Raw genomic sequence first — 15166 nt, 5'->3', positions numbered from 1 at the left:
TCTACACTTGTAAATTAGTTTAGGTTGTAAGTTTGATTTAGTTGTATTGCCAACGGGCTCTTATATGTAATAGTTTATTGTTATTGTACTTGTATTTATATTGGTTTTTACTTATGAATAAGGTGAGCTTTTTCATAAATTTGTATCTCTTTAATTACCATATCATCTTGATAGATGTTGTGTTATGGGTTGTTATTTTTAGTATTTTTTTTTTCTTTTAATTTTTTGCTCTATCAAATATCTAACAGTAATGATACAGTTATCAAAATATTTACCATATTTATTTATTAAATAATATTCATTAAAGAATTATTAGTTGATATATTAATATGAAAAAATAAATATTTAAGTGAATTAAAAAAAATAAACAAATTAAATATTTAAATATAATTTATTATATTATTTTATAAATAAATTTGATAAATATTTTAATAATTTTAATATTATTAATATTCAAATTAATTTTTGGTTGTTTTGCAATGCAGGTTCTGGATATCCTTCAGCTTCCATGTAGAATTTTTTTTTTTTTCAGTTTTTTTAAGAAAATTATAGCAAATTACCAAAATAATAATAATAATAATAATTTGAAACAGGTGGTGCAAGCAGAGGTTGCACATGCCTTGTGGCAACGAACTTGTAAGCTGGTGTTGACGTCATTTTCATATTCCAAAGCAGCCAAAGCAGAGTACAAGAGACTTTAAAAAACCAGGACAAAAAATTTAAAAAAAAAAAAAAAAGGTAACGTAAAAATCTAACAAACAAAACCAGAGAAAAAAATAAATAAATAAAAATAAAAATACAGTATGTGATAGTACTCTTTGCTTTTTCCATGTCAATTATTTACTTACCTTTCACGCTCTCACTTCTTTCCCCACTTTTCTACTACTCATTAACTTTTGGTTTCCACTAGTTTTGTTCTTTCTGTTCTAACTTTTCCCCAACTATTCAGCTGTACCTCTACTCTCTACCCCGTAAGTTTCTCTTCTTTTTTTTTTTGTCCTTTTTTTTTTTCATACCCTTTTCCATTTCAGGTCCGGATAAGTTGCGACTTGTTTGCAGATCCATGATATCCCATAATCGGTAATCCCTTTTTTTTTTTTTTTTTTTTTCTCTAGAATGTAATTTTCTTTTCTTACTATCCGTACAATCTTTGGAGGTTGAGGAATTAGTTATCCATATGATTGTTTGTGTAGATTTTGGTGATTAATTGTACCGTTAAGACTTTTTGTTTTTTTTTTTTTTGTTTTTTTTTTTTTTTTTTTTGGTTCTTTATCAATTTTTTTATGATTTGGGCGATGAGAATTTCTTGTAGGTATTTTTCTTATCCGGGTTTGTCTGGTTTTAGCAATTTTTGTCTACCCAAGGATTTGCATTCCTTATAAAACATTTTGGCTTTATTATAATGGTAATTTGATTGGTCTTCGAGCTTTAATTTTCCACCATTCCCTTAAAAATTTGCCTTGAATTGCTGATTCAGGGAATGGGGTTTTGTTAATGGGGTTTTCTTTTTGGTTTGAGGTCGGAAATGATGTCCATTTGAGAAGGAAATTGCTTGATTTGTTTTCTTGCTATTACGATTCAGTTTTCCCAAAAATTTTGGTTGTGCCAGTTCGATGAATGGTGCTCTTGCTCTTTATTAGGTAAATAAAGATGAGAAATTTTCTCTCCTTTCACCATCATTTGTTTACTCTTCCTTCTAATTAGAAAAAACTATTTTTTCCTTCATTTTTTCCACTCCTGATATGATTCTGCGAGCATTTTCTTTATTTGTGTTTCGTTAGTGCTGTTTGTCTTAAATTGTCATCTTCATTCTTTTTTGGCAGTTGAGGAGGAATATTAGATGGAGGAAGACTCTGAATTCCGCCAGTGGGATGACCTAATACCCGATGCACTTGGACTAATTTTCAGGCATTTGCCATTACAGGAGATACTAACTGTTATACCAAGGGTTTGCAAATCATGGGGAAGAGCAGTTACTGGACCTTATTGCTGGCAGGAGATTGACATTGAGCAATGGAGCCGGCATCGCCGGCCTGAGATCCTTCACCGAATGCTTGAAATGCTGATCACCAGAAGCGCAGGTGCTCTCCGCAAGCTCTGTGTTTCTGGTTTGCCTAATGACCAGGCTTTGCCTTTGATTGCAGACCAGTAAGTATTTCCAATGTCACATTAAATGGTCAGCTTTCGACTCTTCTTTTTTTTTTTTTTCTCCCCCCCTGTATTTTTTTTAAAAAAAGTTCCGTCGTTTTATTAAAGTAGTGAGATCAAGAACATCAAACTTTTCTAAGATGGATTGACCTTGAGAATAAGACTGCATAGGGCTTATGGATGTATTGGAAGACACCTAGTAGAGGATACACATATTAGATGATTGCTAGAAAGATGAGATTGTTAAGTATTGTCTTTGCTTCTGAGGTAGAAAATGTTGAATGATTTCTCTAAGTAGAGAGATGGTAACTTTAACCCGATTTAGATGGAAAGAAGAATGAGAGCATAATTGTTGTATTCTTTTGGTTAGGTAGCATTGCAAATTTGGTAATTCGAGTAGTTATATTGTTTTCCTGTTATCCATTTTGGTTGCAAGTGCCAAATCTCTTCAGACATTGAGGCTACCCAGAAGCGAAGTCAATGATCCAATAATGGAACAGATTGCTGCAAGGCTTTCTACCCTTACTTTCTTGGATGTAAGCTACTGCAGAAACATAGGGGCCCCTGCACTCGAGGCAATTGGTAAGCATTGTAAATGTCTTACAGGATTGCGCAGAAATATGTATCCTCGGGAGATAATTGACAAATTCTGTCAAAATGACGAGGCAGTTGCAATAGCAGATACAATGCCTAAGCTCAAGCACCTTGAGATAGCTTATCTGTTAATCTATACGGAAGCTGTTCTCAAGATAATCATGAGCTGCCCTGATCTTCAATTATTGGACGTCCGAGGGTGTTGGAATGTGAAACTCGATGTCAAGAGATTCCTTTTATGCGGTCTGAAGGTGATCGGACCACTAGAAGATGGTTATTATGATATTAATGGCTGGGATGATTGCTCAAATTATTCAGGTTCTTCTGGTTACTTGGCTTGGGACTTTTTAGCTGGTGAAATTGATGATGACTATGATTTTGAGTTGGACTATGAGATGTCTGATGGGATTTGGGGGGACGAACAGAGTATGGAAGATGTGGAAATGACGTTCTATGATGGTTTTGATTTCGATCATGCTGGGTGGTTTGATTGGCCTCCGTCTCCATAAAATTTGCCTGTGATGGTGTTTGCTGGAGTTTCCCATGGAGCTAGATGCTCTTATTGCGCTTTCTCTCGTGTAGCAACTATGCTTTTGCTACTGCTTGGCTGATTTTTTTTTTTTTATTTTTTTTTTGATAAATCTACTACTTAGCTGTTTTGTATTAAGCTTCTATATGAATTGTATTTTACAACGTTTTTACTATGTAATATACATATGAATGCAAATGAAATTGTATCCTTTTCACTATTTTCTTGAATCCCTTATGTCCCTTTTGGTTAAGGATAATTTCGCCTAAAAAAAATTTCCATGTCGTATTTAACTCAAAATAACTACAAATAGAAGAAATATTTGAACGATAGAACAAAGTAGCTGAGAGCAAAATCACATGGAACAACTTTATGCCATGCACTAGAACTCTTATTCAAAAGAAAATTTCTTTCAAATATTATGGAAATAAATGTTCTGGTTTCAGATCGAAAATTTCTTTCAAATATTATGGAAATAAATGTTCTGGTTTCAGATCTTCCAATTGCACCAAAATAATACTGCAATAAGTATCAAGTCTGTGTAGCACCAACTAGGTAGCAACATCTGGGTAAAAATTGAAATGGGTAACAAAAAATAAAAAAAAACATTCTACCTTAGCCATGTCAATATAAAAAGGTCAAAATTGCTCATTTGGGATCCAGCAGATTGGACCGATATAATTCTTCATCTAATATTAATGGTGGTATACTCCATGTTCCCAGCGGATGCCCAGACTTATTCCCTCCTAAAATGTTCCACGTTTCCAAACGTATCATAAAAATCCAGGTAAAAATAAAGCAAACAAAAAATAGAGTGCAACCTAACATGCCAGAAATTTAAACAGATATAAAATCACCTTCTTTAGTGGCTTCTTCACATCTTCTCTGGTAATTCAAGGACAGTTGTGAATCTAAGGTTTTCAACATAGCGTTGTACTTCTCTTCAGCCTCGGTTATGTGTTTTGCCTGAAAAAGAATGGGGGTCTTACAGTATAGGCAATATCGACTAGTTCAGAATCATACAACGAATAAGTGTGAATGACGTTAAATTTTTTCTTCGAAGTTTAACATCACTATCACTAACATTGACATAACCAAACAGCTTGTATTCCATTAACATGACAAGAACTTTGCATCACAAATCAAGAAGGATAATCATTACCATTTAACCCTACTCTCATCCTTGAAGTTGGAAATATTCGGCATCAATGCATCTTCATTATTTTATATATTTGCTATGTCCCTTAGACCATAGATTGAAGAACTTCAGCAGAAACCTTAAAAACATATGTATATCCTAAACATGTCGCTTTATTTTTATTTAAGAAAAGAACTCCAGAAGCAGAACTAGGATATGTCAAGCATCATGAGATGCCATAAACTTAGCATTCAAAAGCATTAGAAAGCGCAATTAAAAATGAACAATTGTTTATCAAATAATCCTAATCAACTATTATTCACCAAAAGAAAACAAAAGATAAAAGAACACCTATAAGAACTGCTTGGAATGCTCACCAGCATAGTTGGGGCTGAAGCTCCATATATTCGGACAAACATGCGCAAAATATTGAAATTGTTTTCTACCACATCATCCTACAGGGGAAGCAATAATTTCAAATAATAAAGAAATTAAAAAAAAAAAAAAAAAAAAACTTAATTGTTAACAGTAAGCAATTAAACCTCACCTCGTAGTCAAACCTACAACATTGCATCAGTTCATCAGCAAATGAAACAGACACCATGCTCACCAAAAGAATTTTAACATTGACAAATAATAGTATGAGTTATTCCAGTAAAAGCATTATAAATTAATAGCAAAAAAGCTGCAAAACACTTAATTCTCCTACAGAGAGACTTTTCAGAAAAATGGCTAAGAATGAATTACAGTCATCAGGAAAAATAAAACCATGAATTTGCCACATGTAAATAGAATATAAGCATAAGGCAAAAAATACGCACAGGTCATCAGCAACTTCTACCAGGAACTCTGAGACCGAAAGGAAATCCATGTGCAACTCATTAACCTTCATAATTGCTTCGACAAAAAAAACAGATGAAATATCTTTGCACCAATATACTTGAAAACACAATATCACATTTAAATTAAATGAGAATTAACAATGCATCAAATAACTCTTTTGAGGCTTTAATAAAAATAACTGCCATTAACAATAGCGAAAACACTGACATAAAAGGTTCCTGAGCTTTGTTTCTTCTAATGAAAAATTTCCCCTAATAGCCCAAAAATTACAACGAACAAATATAGTAATGACGAAGAACACCTTTTTGACAGAAGCAATACCAATCTTTAGTGGGGGGGGGGGGGGGAATAGAAGAAGAAAGAAATAGTCGAAAACACCCATTTATCGCACTGGACTATGTAGTTGGCTTTGGGATAATTTATGATGTTACTTCATATTGTCTAACAAAGATTTCAATAAACATGAATTTTTATTTATCTTGTCCAAAAAATTTCTGGAACCTTTCTATCAAAACAAATAAAGCATCAGGCATATCCTAGATAAATTGGTCGCAAACCAAAAAAAAAGAAAAAAAAGAAAAAAAAGTAAATGTTTGATTGAATATAATTGTATTCAGAAGTTACAATTAATTATAAAATTTAATATATAAATATAAGCATCCAGAAAACTACCTGTTCTCCTCTCAACTGATACAAGAGAAGATTCAGTACTCGATAATCAAAGGATTTCAAATGAATCGCCTTTATCACATCTTCAACATGTATCTGAACAGCAGGTGATCATTAAGTGATGGGTTAAACTCAAAAAATAAGAGCAACCAAATTTACATGTGCATAAACTTCCTCTATTCAGGTAATTTTGAATCTAACATGAAAGGGTAAGGCATCACCACATTTATGGGCTATTTCATATACAGTCTCAGTGTTGCTTAAGTTATGTTGATGTTATATCTCTGTTTCCCAGTCCAAATTACAAAGTTTCTAAAGATTCATTGATTTATTTCTGTCTAAATTTTTTTAAATTGCAAAAATTCATATTTTTATCCCAATTTTTTGGTGACTACCCTAAAATCTACTCTAGTTCTCTGAATACAAAATTATAAATATAGTTTTAAGATTTTTGATTTTGAGAGAAAATTTTCAGCTGCTCCTCTGCCCACTTAATTTTCTTCTGATGTTCTCTAATAATTACCATCCAAAATACTCATGCAGGGGAAAGGCCCTCTAAACTAACGTATTGTCAAAAATTACAGGGCTTTTTGCTAGGTATGTGAGTGCTGGTAAAGAAAACTAGCACAAGTACTAAGAATTATCAAATTGAGAACTTTTGAAATTAAAAAGACTAAATAACCCATTCAGTAAACAAAAATATTCTTTGAAAAGAACTTCCAATTTCCAGTGATTGGTGCTGCAATCTCCGACCTTATTCCTAGGGATTTATTGGTCTTCACGGCTAATTCCTTGACCAAGATCAAATTGTTTAGCTTGGCCAAGATCCAGTAAGCTTTAATTCCTCAAGCACTTTCTATGAGAAACCCAAGCCATATGGTCACGTCAAGTTACTCTCTGGAGATTTTACTAGCCTTTTAAGAATTATTGTCACTTCAACCTTATTGATCTATGTTATTACTTTTCAGTTTAGTAGGCCAACTACAGTAACCCTTTCTTTTAAAATTAGCATTCAACAACCTTTATCTCATCACTTTCCCATTAAGAAACCAAACATGTAGCAAAAAGGTGCATAACTTTATGTTCATTCATGAGAAATGTCCACATTAAGTTCCAAAGTATTTCTAGAACAGGGCCAAGATGGTGCACATACCTCCTTTCTGTCAATAATTGCAGAACAAAGCCCTCGTTCTAGAGCCCAGTACTCTTCTCCACACTTAAATTGTTGTTCTATCCTTAAATATTCAAAAAAACAATACAAGAAGATTAATTCAAAGTTTTTTTTCCCTTCATCAAAAGAAAACAGTGAGAAAGTAACATATTGTACCTTTTGGTCAAAAGCCCATGAAATTCAAGTACACCTGCCAGTGGTCTGAATGGATCATTTTTGAACACATTATGGAACATAGAAATTAACCTCATATCTGCGTCCTGCATCAGAAAAGAAATAGCACGGCTTAGTAAATTTAATTACCCACTTACAAGATTTTTAACGCTTAGTGCTCTCAATCTTTTTAGAACTACCACCTTAGATCCTCTTTCAGAAAATGCAACTTCATAGCTTGTTGAATTCAACATCTTCTCATTCAAACTATCCAGCTGCAACAACATAGACATATATGGTAAGACAAAGGGAGATGAGCCATACAGAGGCTCAACAATCAGCATAATAGATTTTCACCGCTCACCTCTACCAGGTCTCTTTATGGTAGTTACTTTTTTTTTCAATCATAAATTCAAACAAAATGTAGATTATGTGAGGCACACTCCACATCCTCCTTTTTAATTTTTAGGAAATTAAAACAGAGAGGGCAATATTCTCAACATTGTCAAAGAAAATGGAAACAGTTCTGAAGATCTTTCCATCGGCATTACAATGAAACTATTTCCTTTATCAAAAAGAGATTATGCAACACAGTTGTTTACCAAGAAAAGAACTAAATTTTTTATTTTTGTCTGGATTACCTGATAGATATAACTTTCTGTGAATGAAAGTACAGGTAAATATCTGAATATTTGTTGTGGTTGTGTTGAATCCAAACCATGAAACATAAAGTAAGATCTGCACTGCAAAATGCATAAATCACACCATTAACTTGATCATATTTATACATGATTGTTCCAGCAAGCTTAGGGAAATAATTATTCATCTCTACAGAAAAGCATGCAATGACATATATTCTGATCATGAAGTTGCATGCTGAAGTTCATATAACCAATTAAAATTCAAAGAGCAGCAAACATCAATGTCCAAGCTCTGGATTAATACTAATTAACAAGTTTTGGTTTTTCACATGTTATTGAATTAGTATCAAGGTCTAAGTTGATGCAGAAGTTGACTGTTCCATCAGCAGTTCAACAGCATAAATAGAAATTACAACACAGAAATTCTAAAACATTATAATCCCATCAATTGATTAACCTCAGAAGAAAAGCTTGTCAGGTTAAAATGTATGAAATGATAGCTCAAATATTGCTTGTTCCATCCGATGTAAAGGATAAAAATGGTATGATAAATTAAATTTGTGTTTGTTTACATCCAATTAATGCTGAATTTGTCTGTTTACGAATTTTTACATGCTTACCTTAAAAAGCTTGGATGCACATTCTTGAAGCAGCAATAAACAAGCCATTAGGGAATGATTAAAGATGAAAAAAGGAAAGTCAAGAATCACTATGATATGTATGCTTTTACATGCTAGCTTTAATGCCATGAAACCTGTACAACTCTTATCAGAAAGCAATTTGTTTCTCTCCATCAATATACAATCATGCAGCTAATATTAACTAACTTCCATTCATATTCTCAACTTATCATAAGGAATATTCAACTGTACAACGAAACAAAGCCCTATGAAGAAATCCTCCCTTCAAGAACAACACAAACCGCTTACAAAATCTTCAAGCGTAGAATTTGATCGTTGCATCGCATCCATCCCAACCATAGCCATTTGTCCAAAATTAGTTTGAGACAGATCTGAATCTGACTTGTACTCAACGTTAAGCTGCAAAGCCTTTTCAGCAGTGTGTTGTTTATAGCCTGAGAAAAAAGCATGCTCAAGCACTAAAATTTGACAGGGCAACACAGATATAAGTTTTCAGGTAAAAAAACGGCAACTTAAAATTGTGAAATGGGAAGCAGAATCCCCTTCAAGATACAATACATTGAGCATAAAGGCACTCCATTCCATAGAACCCCAAAGTGACCCTCTTGAACAATTAAAAGTAACAAAACAAGTTTCCAAGGAACCCAAAAGTAACTCACTTCGTTAGAAAATACAGGTTTCTTCTGACAATTGCTAAATACACAAGGTTTCTTTATATCAGGAAAAGGGGAGAAAAACGGGTTGGGGAAACAGAGTCAGAGGTTGTGCTTTTCTTTTCTTTTCTTTTTTTTTTTTTTTTTTTTTTTTTTTTTTTTTTTTTGTGTTCAATACCTTCCCGACTAACACAGAGCGATGCTTCCTCTAGAAACCCAGCAGACATCTGTGGAAAACAAAGCAAAATATATATATATATATATATATATATATCTAATCAAACCCACTGCTTCCACTGAAGAAAAATTTAGTGGGAAATCAGATTTTGATGAGCTAAAAATACCTACTTTAGGAATGCAATCAGAAACCAATGTCCATTTTTGGTCAAAGTCAAGCTCCCCACAAGGTTGAATCTTTTACGAAATTTTAATGTTGCAAAAGCAAACAAAAAGTTAAGGACATTGGAACGAAATTTTTTTAGATTTTTTTTTTTTTTTAACAAAATTGAAACAACGAAAATGAGATTATATATATGTGAAATTTGGTTCGTAAAAAAAATGAAATTTTTCTAGAGAAGTACAAGGAAGAAGATGAGATTGGCGACGAAGCGAGTAGAATCATGATCGGATGAATTCGTAAGAATGCCGTGAGATTCCATCAAAATCATCATCCTCTGCATCTCTTCTAGCTTCCTCAATCTCTCCATCTCTTTCTCTCTCTCTCTCTCTCTTAGCTCTTCTATGTGCTTGCAGCTTTTGGAGCATGGAGTTCGGTGGCCGGGAAACTGAGAACGTTACAGTAGTCATGTTCCTCATAAAATGATGTCGTTGCTTCTAGAAAATGGCCGTCTGGACTTGGGTCCAATCCTTAGAATTTGGGCCTAGATTTGAAGAACCTAGAAGCCCCAAAAATCCCAGTTTTATTTTTTGTTAACATTTTTTTTTTTAATAATTAAAGATAGATGCTAAAATAGTAAAATTGCAATACAAAATTTGTACAAAATTAATTCAAATTATTTATATATATATTTTTTAATAAAACTCCTTCAATATTCTATTTTTCACCAAGCAGAAAGACCTCAGCCTGGTTTTTGAGCAGAGACGAACCTTCGAGTTAAATGATGACTGCAGGTCGAATCTGTTATTACACATAAAAAAGTATTTCATGGAAAAGCCTTAAAAAAAATAAATAAATAAAATACTTATTTGACAATCGACAAGAAATTACAATGTCACTGGAAAGAACCATTTGGAATTTGTGCATTACTTGATAGAAATACAATCCTCTGTTCAACCAGGAATGAGTGCATTTTCAACTTATTCTCCCCTTTCTGATATTCCCTTTACCCTCCTTAGAATGACCTACACAGAGAAACAAAAACTTCTTTCTACTCCGCTAAAGATGCAATGCCTCCAAACCATATAATTGATTCTATGAAAGCTATCCACTTATTCGATTTCATGCCACCAACAACATCAGAAAAATTAAGTCGTTGCTTCAAAATCATAGGCAGTCTCTTTTGCTCCTACCCAAAGCTTATATTTGGTGAGCTTCCTTCTGCTTTATACCATCCTCCGTCAAATCATGTATTTCAATCTTATTTTGTTCTTTATTGGTTTCCTGTCTGGTTTCCCATAATTTTGCACTCTTCCCAATCGCAAGTATCAGCTCAAGTTGTTTTTGCTGTTGCTCCTGTAGACAACATTCAATTTGAAAAGTAACAGTCAGATTAAATGATATCCAGCAAATTAAACTTTTTGAATGTGTTTAATAAGCACAAGTAGGGCCTTGCTGTTGACATTGAACTCACCTGCATAGCCAGCAAAACCTTTTGAATTTCACCAAGCTCCTTCTCCAGAATGTCTTCCTGGACTGCTAAAGCTCGAGTGGCCTCAGAATTTTTTTTAGCCAAAGCTGCAGTCTTCAGCCACAAAATTAGAAATCATTATCAGATGCAAACCCTGCTGCTTGTCTTAGTAAAGATAATTACTAATACGTAGCAACAGCATGTCATATCAATGCCTTTACCCATTATTTTGGATGAGCATTCTAGATCCCAACAACCTCAACATAAATTTTTTTTTTTTTTTTTTTTTTTTTCCTTCTCTCCAAAAAGTCACTCTATCATGAGGTCATAGGCCATGTCAAGAAGCTTGTCAGTGTTGGTTTCCTATCGTAATCTTTTTGTACAAACTCTCATAGTTAGGTCACAGGCCATGTTAAGAAGCTTGTCAGTGTTGGTTTCCTATTGTAATCTTTTTGTACAAACTCTCATAGTTCCTTATGACTATTAGCACCAATCAATTTAAGTTGCATGGTTTTATGGGTAATCCAATATCCTCCTTTAAACCAATGTTCCACTCCACTTGGTGATCACTGAACATTCTTTAACCTTATCTCTGCTGCTATAGTGGCATGAATTTGAACTCTTTGACTTTAACAGTAATAGAGATTTTAAAGAGGAAAAGTTCATTTTTCCACTTTCCTTTCTTGTCTAGAGGATAAGGATGGTTGAAATTAGTCTGGGACTTTCTACAGGCATATGGGCAACATGCAATTCTTCCACTTTCCTATGCATGTATAGTTATCACTGCTTAATGGATGCACATGCCAAGCATCCATCTTACCTTAATTTACTGAAGTGCTCCCACAATTCTGTAAACCCCACTAAATGACGATCTCTCCTCACAATTCTGAAACAAAACAAAATATGCGATATACTTGAAGATATTTTGTGCATTTGCTAAATCCAAAAAATAAAAAATAAAAACGCCATGCATTTGCAAGTTAGTAGAACGGTCCCCCCTCAGCTACTCAAGTTATATGATATGGCATAAATTATACACTCACCTTATGTATTAAAGCAGAGTTAGAAGGTAAGATGATAATGCAAATCTAACCAAAATCACAGCGAGTGCAAATTTCATTATTATAACTCAATGCACACGAATTGCTCCTTATTCTTACTGGGATGAGAAAGTTACACTTATGACTTTATATTTATTTCAAGTAAATTACTCAAGGAACTAATCCAAGCACAGACAACGTAAGTTACCACTAACAAATTCAACGCTTTAACTCAAAATAGTGTGCAAGATCTTCTCCAAGCTTACTCTATTAGGGTAACTTCAACTTAACATTTCCCTCCTCTCTAATTTTCCACCTTCGAAGTATGTAGCTCTGCTCCCACCTTCTCTTAATCTTTCCAGTATTAATATCATCAAAAACATTGTTACTAATACGAAAATGAACAACACTAACCTAGGAAAAATTGGATGAGCACCCCTACACCTCTCTGTTTCTGTCTCACCAAACAAGCGTGTTGTTCTGTCACAGTTTCCAAATTTTTAAAAGGACACAGCTCTCCACCAACCAACAGGGCAAGTCATATTGTATCAAAAACACGACTCCGAAGCCTTGCCTCAAAAGGCATTGAGTGAATTTTTTTACTTTGTAAAAATTTCCCATGTCGGTCTTCCTAAAGTAAACAAATAAAAATTAAAATCAATCATTTCCTGAAAAATAAGCAATACCTCAGCGATGGGCTTCTTCAGAGTTTTGCGAGTAACACGAAAACGTATACCCAACTTCTCAAGCTGTCTAGACAAAACACGAATTATGGTAGCGGAGCTCTTCAAATCCTCCTCCAATTTCTCAATCCTCTCCAGCAAGTTCACCTCCAGCCCACCCTTCACCGACTCTCTGCATATCCTCCTCCATTGCCTCCTCCTAATCCACGCCCCAATTCCAACCCCAATCACCATCATCACAACCCCATAGGGCAAAACCTTTGTCCCCATTACCTCCAAAAAAGTCTTCTTCGAGCTCGGAACGGCGCAATTAAGCGTGAAGCCAATCGCAACAATAGCGGACGAGAATATACACAAAGATTCAGCTACAGAAAGAAAGGAATCGAGACTGAAACTGCTGCTACTGACCGTTCCATCTCTCCGCAAAGTGCCATCTGAGTCGAAAGCTCTGATTCGAGATTGCCGAATCCTGATGGAACCAAAACCAGAAGGATTCGAAAGCTTAAGCCTTGAATGCGAGGAATGGCGGGAAGTGAATTGGAAGAAGAGAAAGCTAGGGTTTTTGGGAGGAGAGGGAGCGAAGTAGAGAGTGAAAGGAGAAGATGAGGAGGTGAAGAGTTCCGTAGAAGATAGCGACATTGTCGCTGAGGCTTTCGTTGAGCCTACGATATGGATTTTGAAGAATTCGAAGGAAGCAAGTGAGAGTTTTTCATGGTTAGGGTTTTGTGGTTCTTGGCTGGTACGGAGAAAGTGAGAGAATTAGACAAGACAAAGCTTTTGGTGATGGTTTCGATAAAAAAAAAAATTTGCTGCGCGCGAGTGAGGATTGGGTGGGTATTTTCTATTTTGTAACGGCTTGAATTTCATTATTCCTTTTTTTTTTTTTTTTTTCTTTTCGATTTGGTTCGATTCGAAATTTTAATAAATTACTAAAAATATCTCGAAAAATATTTTTACTGTTTTAAGAAATTATAAAAACTTTTGAAAATCTAGTTTTATTACTTTCAAAAAAAATTGAAAAGAAAGAAAATCTAGTTTTATTAAATTAATAACCTTGGTATGGAAATGGATACAATAGAAGTAATAAAATTCCTTGTTTAATATTTTCATAAAATAATATAAACAAAATAATAACTCATTCAATTTGTTTCAATATTATCTTTTAATGACGGGGTGGATTTAGTAGTATGCCTTTATATCTATACTTTAAAAATAAAATTTAAATTATTAATTTTTTTATTTTTATTATTTAACTTTTTAAATATGAATATATATATGTATCAATCAAATTAATTTTCTAAATTTGATAATAAAATATATTTTTTGGATATTTCATATGACAACAACTTAGTAATAATTCCAAATTTTAATTGCAAATATGCTATTATGATTTTCTTACAAATTGGAAAATAAAAAAAATAAAAAAATAAAAACTTTTTTAATGTGGTGTGAGGCCAAGTTTGGCCCAATTTGAAATTAGCCTGTGCTTTGGGCCTAAAATCTATGTTTTCAATGGATCAGTAAAATATCGCTGATAGAAGAATTTTAAACTTATCAAATTTTTGATATCTAGTGAATTAATATTATTTCATTGATTTTACTTCCTACAGTTGTAGAAAATTTTTAATTAATCAGTCACTAATTAACTACCACAATATTAGATACAACATTTTGGTTAATAAATTTAGACTTAGAGAACCTTGAGTTCAACTAATAAGCTATTTTTTTTTATCTAAATAATTAATTAAATGAATTCCGTCACTAATTAAGCTAGTTGGAGAGTCTTAAAACTATTAAAACAGAAATCTAATAATCTTTCAATCATTCTAGAGTATGTCTGAGACAATAATCCAATGCAGTGCTACTTTACCAAAAGTCTAAATTTGAACTCAAAAATTAATAATATATGTATTTTTTTTTAAATATTTTTTCTTTTTTGTAAATATTAATAATTTTTAATAATATTTTTTATCAATCAATTAATTATTTATTATTTCGGCTGTAGTTTATGTTTAGTTGGTTTTATTGAAAAGGAATAGCATTTCCATATAAATAGCTATTCCTCCATTTTAAAGAATGGTGATTCCTTTTCAAAACATAAGCAATATCCATTCCTTCACTCTATTTAAGGGTAAATTAATACTTAAAATTGATAATTTCCATGAATGTGTAACTTCACATTATCTATATATTAAAAATATATAAATAAAAATATCCCACAAAAAGAGGAACCTACTATTCCCTGGTGGAAAAGCATCACTGGAGGGAAATTGATGAATACCGTTACAACTATTTCAATTTGTCTCCAGAACAGTCGTTGAGTCTGACATCCATGATCTTTTGTAAATAATATATGCTTTAATAATATAATGGTTTATCTTGTCATGACACTCCGTAAAAAACAGATTTTGCTGTGTCTTGTAAAAGCATATTTCTGCTTATCTTGATAAGTTGT

At 33.1% G+C, this 15166-nt stretch overlaps 3 protein-coding genes across 15 annotated transcripts; 1 reads left to right on the top strand and 2 right to left on the bottom strand.

Moving 5' to 3' along the window:
* The first annotated feature begins 782 nt into the window (after positions 1–782).
* Positions 783–3491, top strand: LOC107425289 (F-box protein FBW2). 7 transcript variants are annotated; one of them, XM_048479325.2, is made up of 5 exons: positions 828–971; positions 1032–1080; positions 1583–1640; positions 1824–2148; positions 2549–3491. In XM_048479325.2, the coding sequence occupies exons 4-5, from the start codon at positions 1841–1843 to the stop codon at positions 3249–3251; spliced, it is 1011 nt and encodes a 336-aa protein (XP_048335282.1). In that variant the 5' UTR covers positions 828–971; positions 1032–1080; positions 1583–1640; positions 1824–1840; the 3' UTR covers positions 3252–3491. The 7 variants fall into 7 exon arrangements, with proteins under 7 accessions (XP_060675016.1, XP_048335284.1, XP_048335281.1 ...); XM_060819033.1 differs by lacking the exons at positions 828–971; positions 1583–1640 and adding an exon at positions 783–801; XM_048479327.2 differs by lacking the exon at positions 1583–1640 and having other exon boundaries at positions 825–1080; positions 2549–2730; positions 2818–3491.
* Positions 3492–3711: 220 nt separating this feature from the next.
* On the bottom strand, positions 3712–10587 carry LOC107425315 (uncharacterized). Of its 7 annotated transcripts, XM_048479319.2 has the most exons (16): positions 10448–10587; positions 10288–10318; positions 9762–10076; positions 9529–9594; positions 9359–9407; positions 8816–8961; positions 7887–7988; positions 7449–7520; positions 7249–7352; positions 7075–7156; positions 5925–6017; positions 5231–5295; positions 4957–4969; positions 4787–4864; positions 4129–4237; positions 3712–4017 (listed from the first exon to the last, which is right to left on the bottom strand). In XM_048479319.2, exons 3-16 carry the CDS (start codon positions 9885–9887, stop codon positions 3920–3922), a joined length of 1203 nt encoding a protein of 400 aa, XP_048335276.2. In that variant the 5' UTR covers positions 9888–10076; positions 10288–10318; positions 10448–10587; the 3' UTR covers positions 3712–3919. The 7 variants fall into 7 exon arrangements, 6 of the variants coding, with proteins under 6 accessions (XP_048335276.2, XP_048335278.1, XP_015890789.2 ...); XR_007242544.2 differs by lacking the exons at positions 10288–10318; positions 10448–10587 and having other exon boundaries at positions 4761–4864; positions 9762–9974; XM_048479321.2 differs by lacking the exons at positions 10288–10318; positions 10448–10587 and having other exon boundaries at positions 9525–9594; positions 9762–9791.
* On the bottom strand, positions 10357–13554 carry LOC107409661 (uncharacterized). The gene is made up of 3 exons (XM_048479328.2): positions 12715–13554; positions 10992–11102; positions 10357–10873 (listed from the first exon to the last, which is right to left on the bottom strand). Exons 1-3 carry the CDS (start codon positions 13348–13350, stop codon positions 10718–10720), a joined length of 903 nt encoding a protein of 300 aa, XP_048335285.1. The 5' UTR covers positions 13351–13554; the 3' UTR covers positions 10357–10717.
* Between the last annotated feature and the right edge of the window lie 1612 nt (positions 13555–15166).

This window comes from Ziziphus jujuba, chromosome 7, assembly GCF_031755915.1.
Source record: "Ziziphus jujuba cultivar Dongzao chromosome 7, ASM3175591v1".
NCBI lineage: Eukaryota > Viridiplantae > Streptophyta > Magnoliopsida > Rosales > Rhamnaceae > Ziziphus > Ziziphus jujuba.
Note: the sequence above shows the minus strand (reverse complement) of the source record. Positions and strands in the feature narration are given on the sequence as shown.

Bases quoted from the DNA above. Each gene is read 5' to 3' on its own strand.
- LOC107425289 (XM_060819033.1), top strand. From the start codon at position 1,841: ATGGAGGAAGACTCTGAATTCCGCCAGTGGGATGACCTAATACCCGAT. The intron at 2,149-2,548 runs GTAAGTATTTCC...TAATTCGAGTAG, and splicing joins TTGCCTTTGATTGCAGACCA to TTATATTGTTTTCCTGTTAT.
- LOC107425315 (XM_048479319.2), bottom strand. From the start codon at position 9,887: ATGGAGAGATTGAGGAAGCTAGAAGAGATGCAGAGGATGATGATTTTG. The intron at 6,018-7,074 runs GTATGTGCACCA...CCTGCTGTTCAG, and splicing joins CAATTATTGACAGAAAGGAG to ATACATGTTGAAGATGTGAT. The intron at 4,238-4,786 runs GTGAGCATTCCA...ATTCTTTTTCAG, and splicing joins CTTCAGCCCCAACTATGCTG to GCAAAACACATAACCGAGGC.
- LOC107409661 (XM_048479328.2), bottom strand. From the start codon at position 13,350: ATGTCGCTATCTTCTACGGAACTCTTCACCTCCTCATCTTCTCCTTTC. The intron at 11,103-12,714 runs GTATTGCTTATT...TTGTGGCTGAAG, and splicing joins TGAAGAAGCCCATCGCTGAG to ACTGCAGCTTTGGCTAAAAA. The intron at 10,874-10,991 runs GTGAGTTCAATG...TGTTGTCTACAG, and splicing joins AGGTTTTGCTGGCTATGCAG to GAGCAACAGCAAAAACAACT.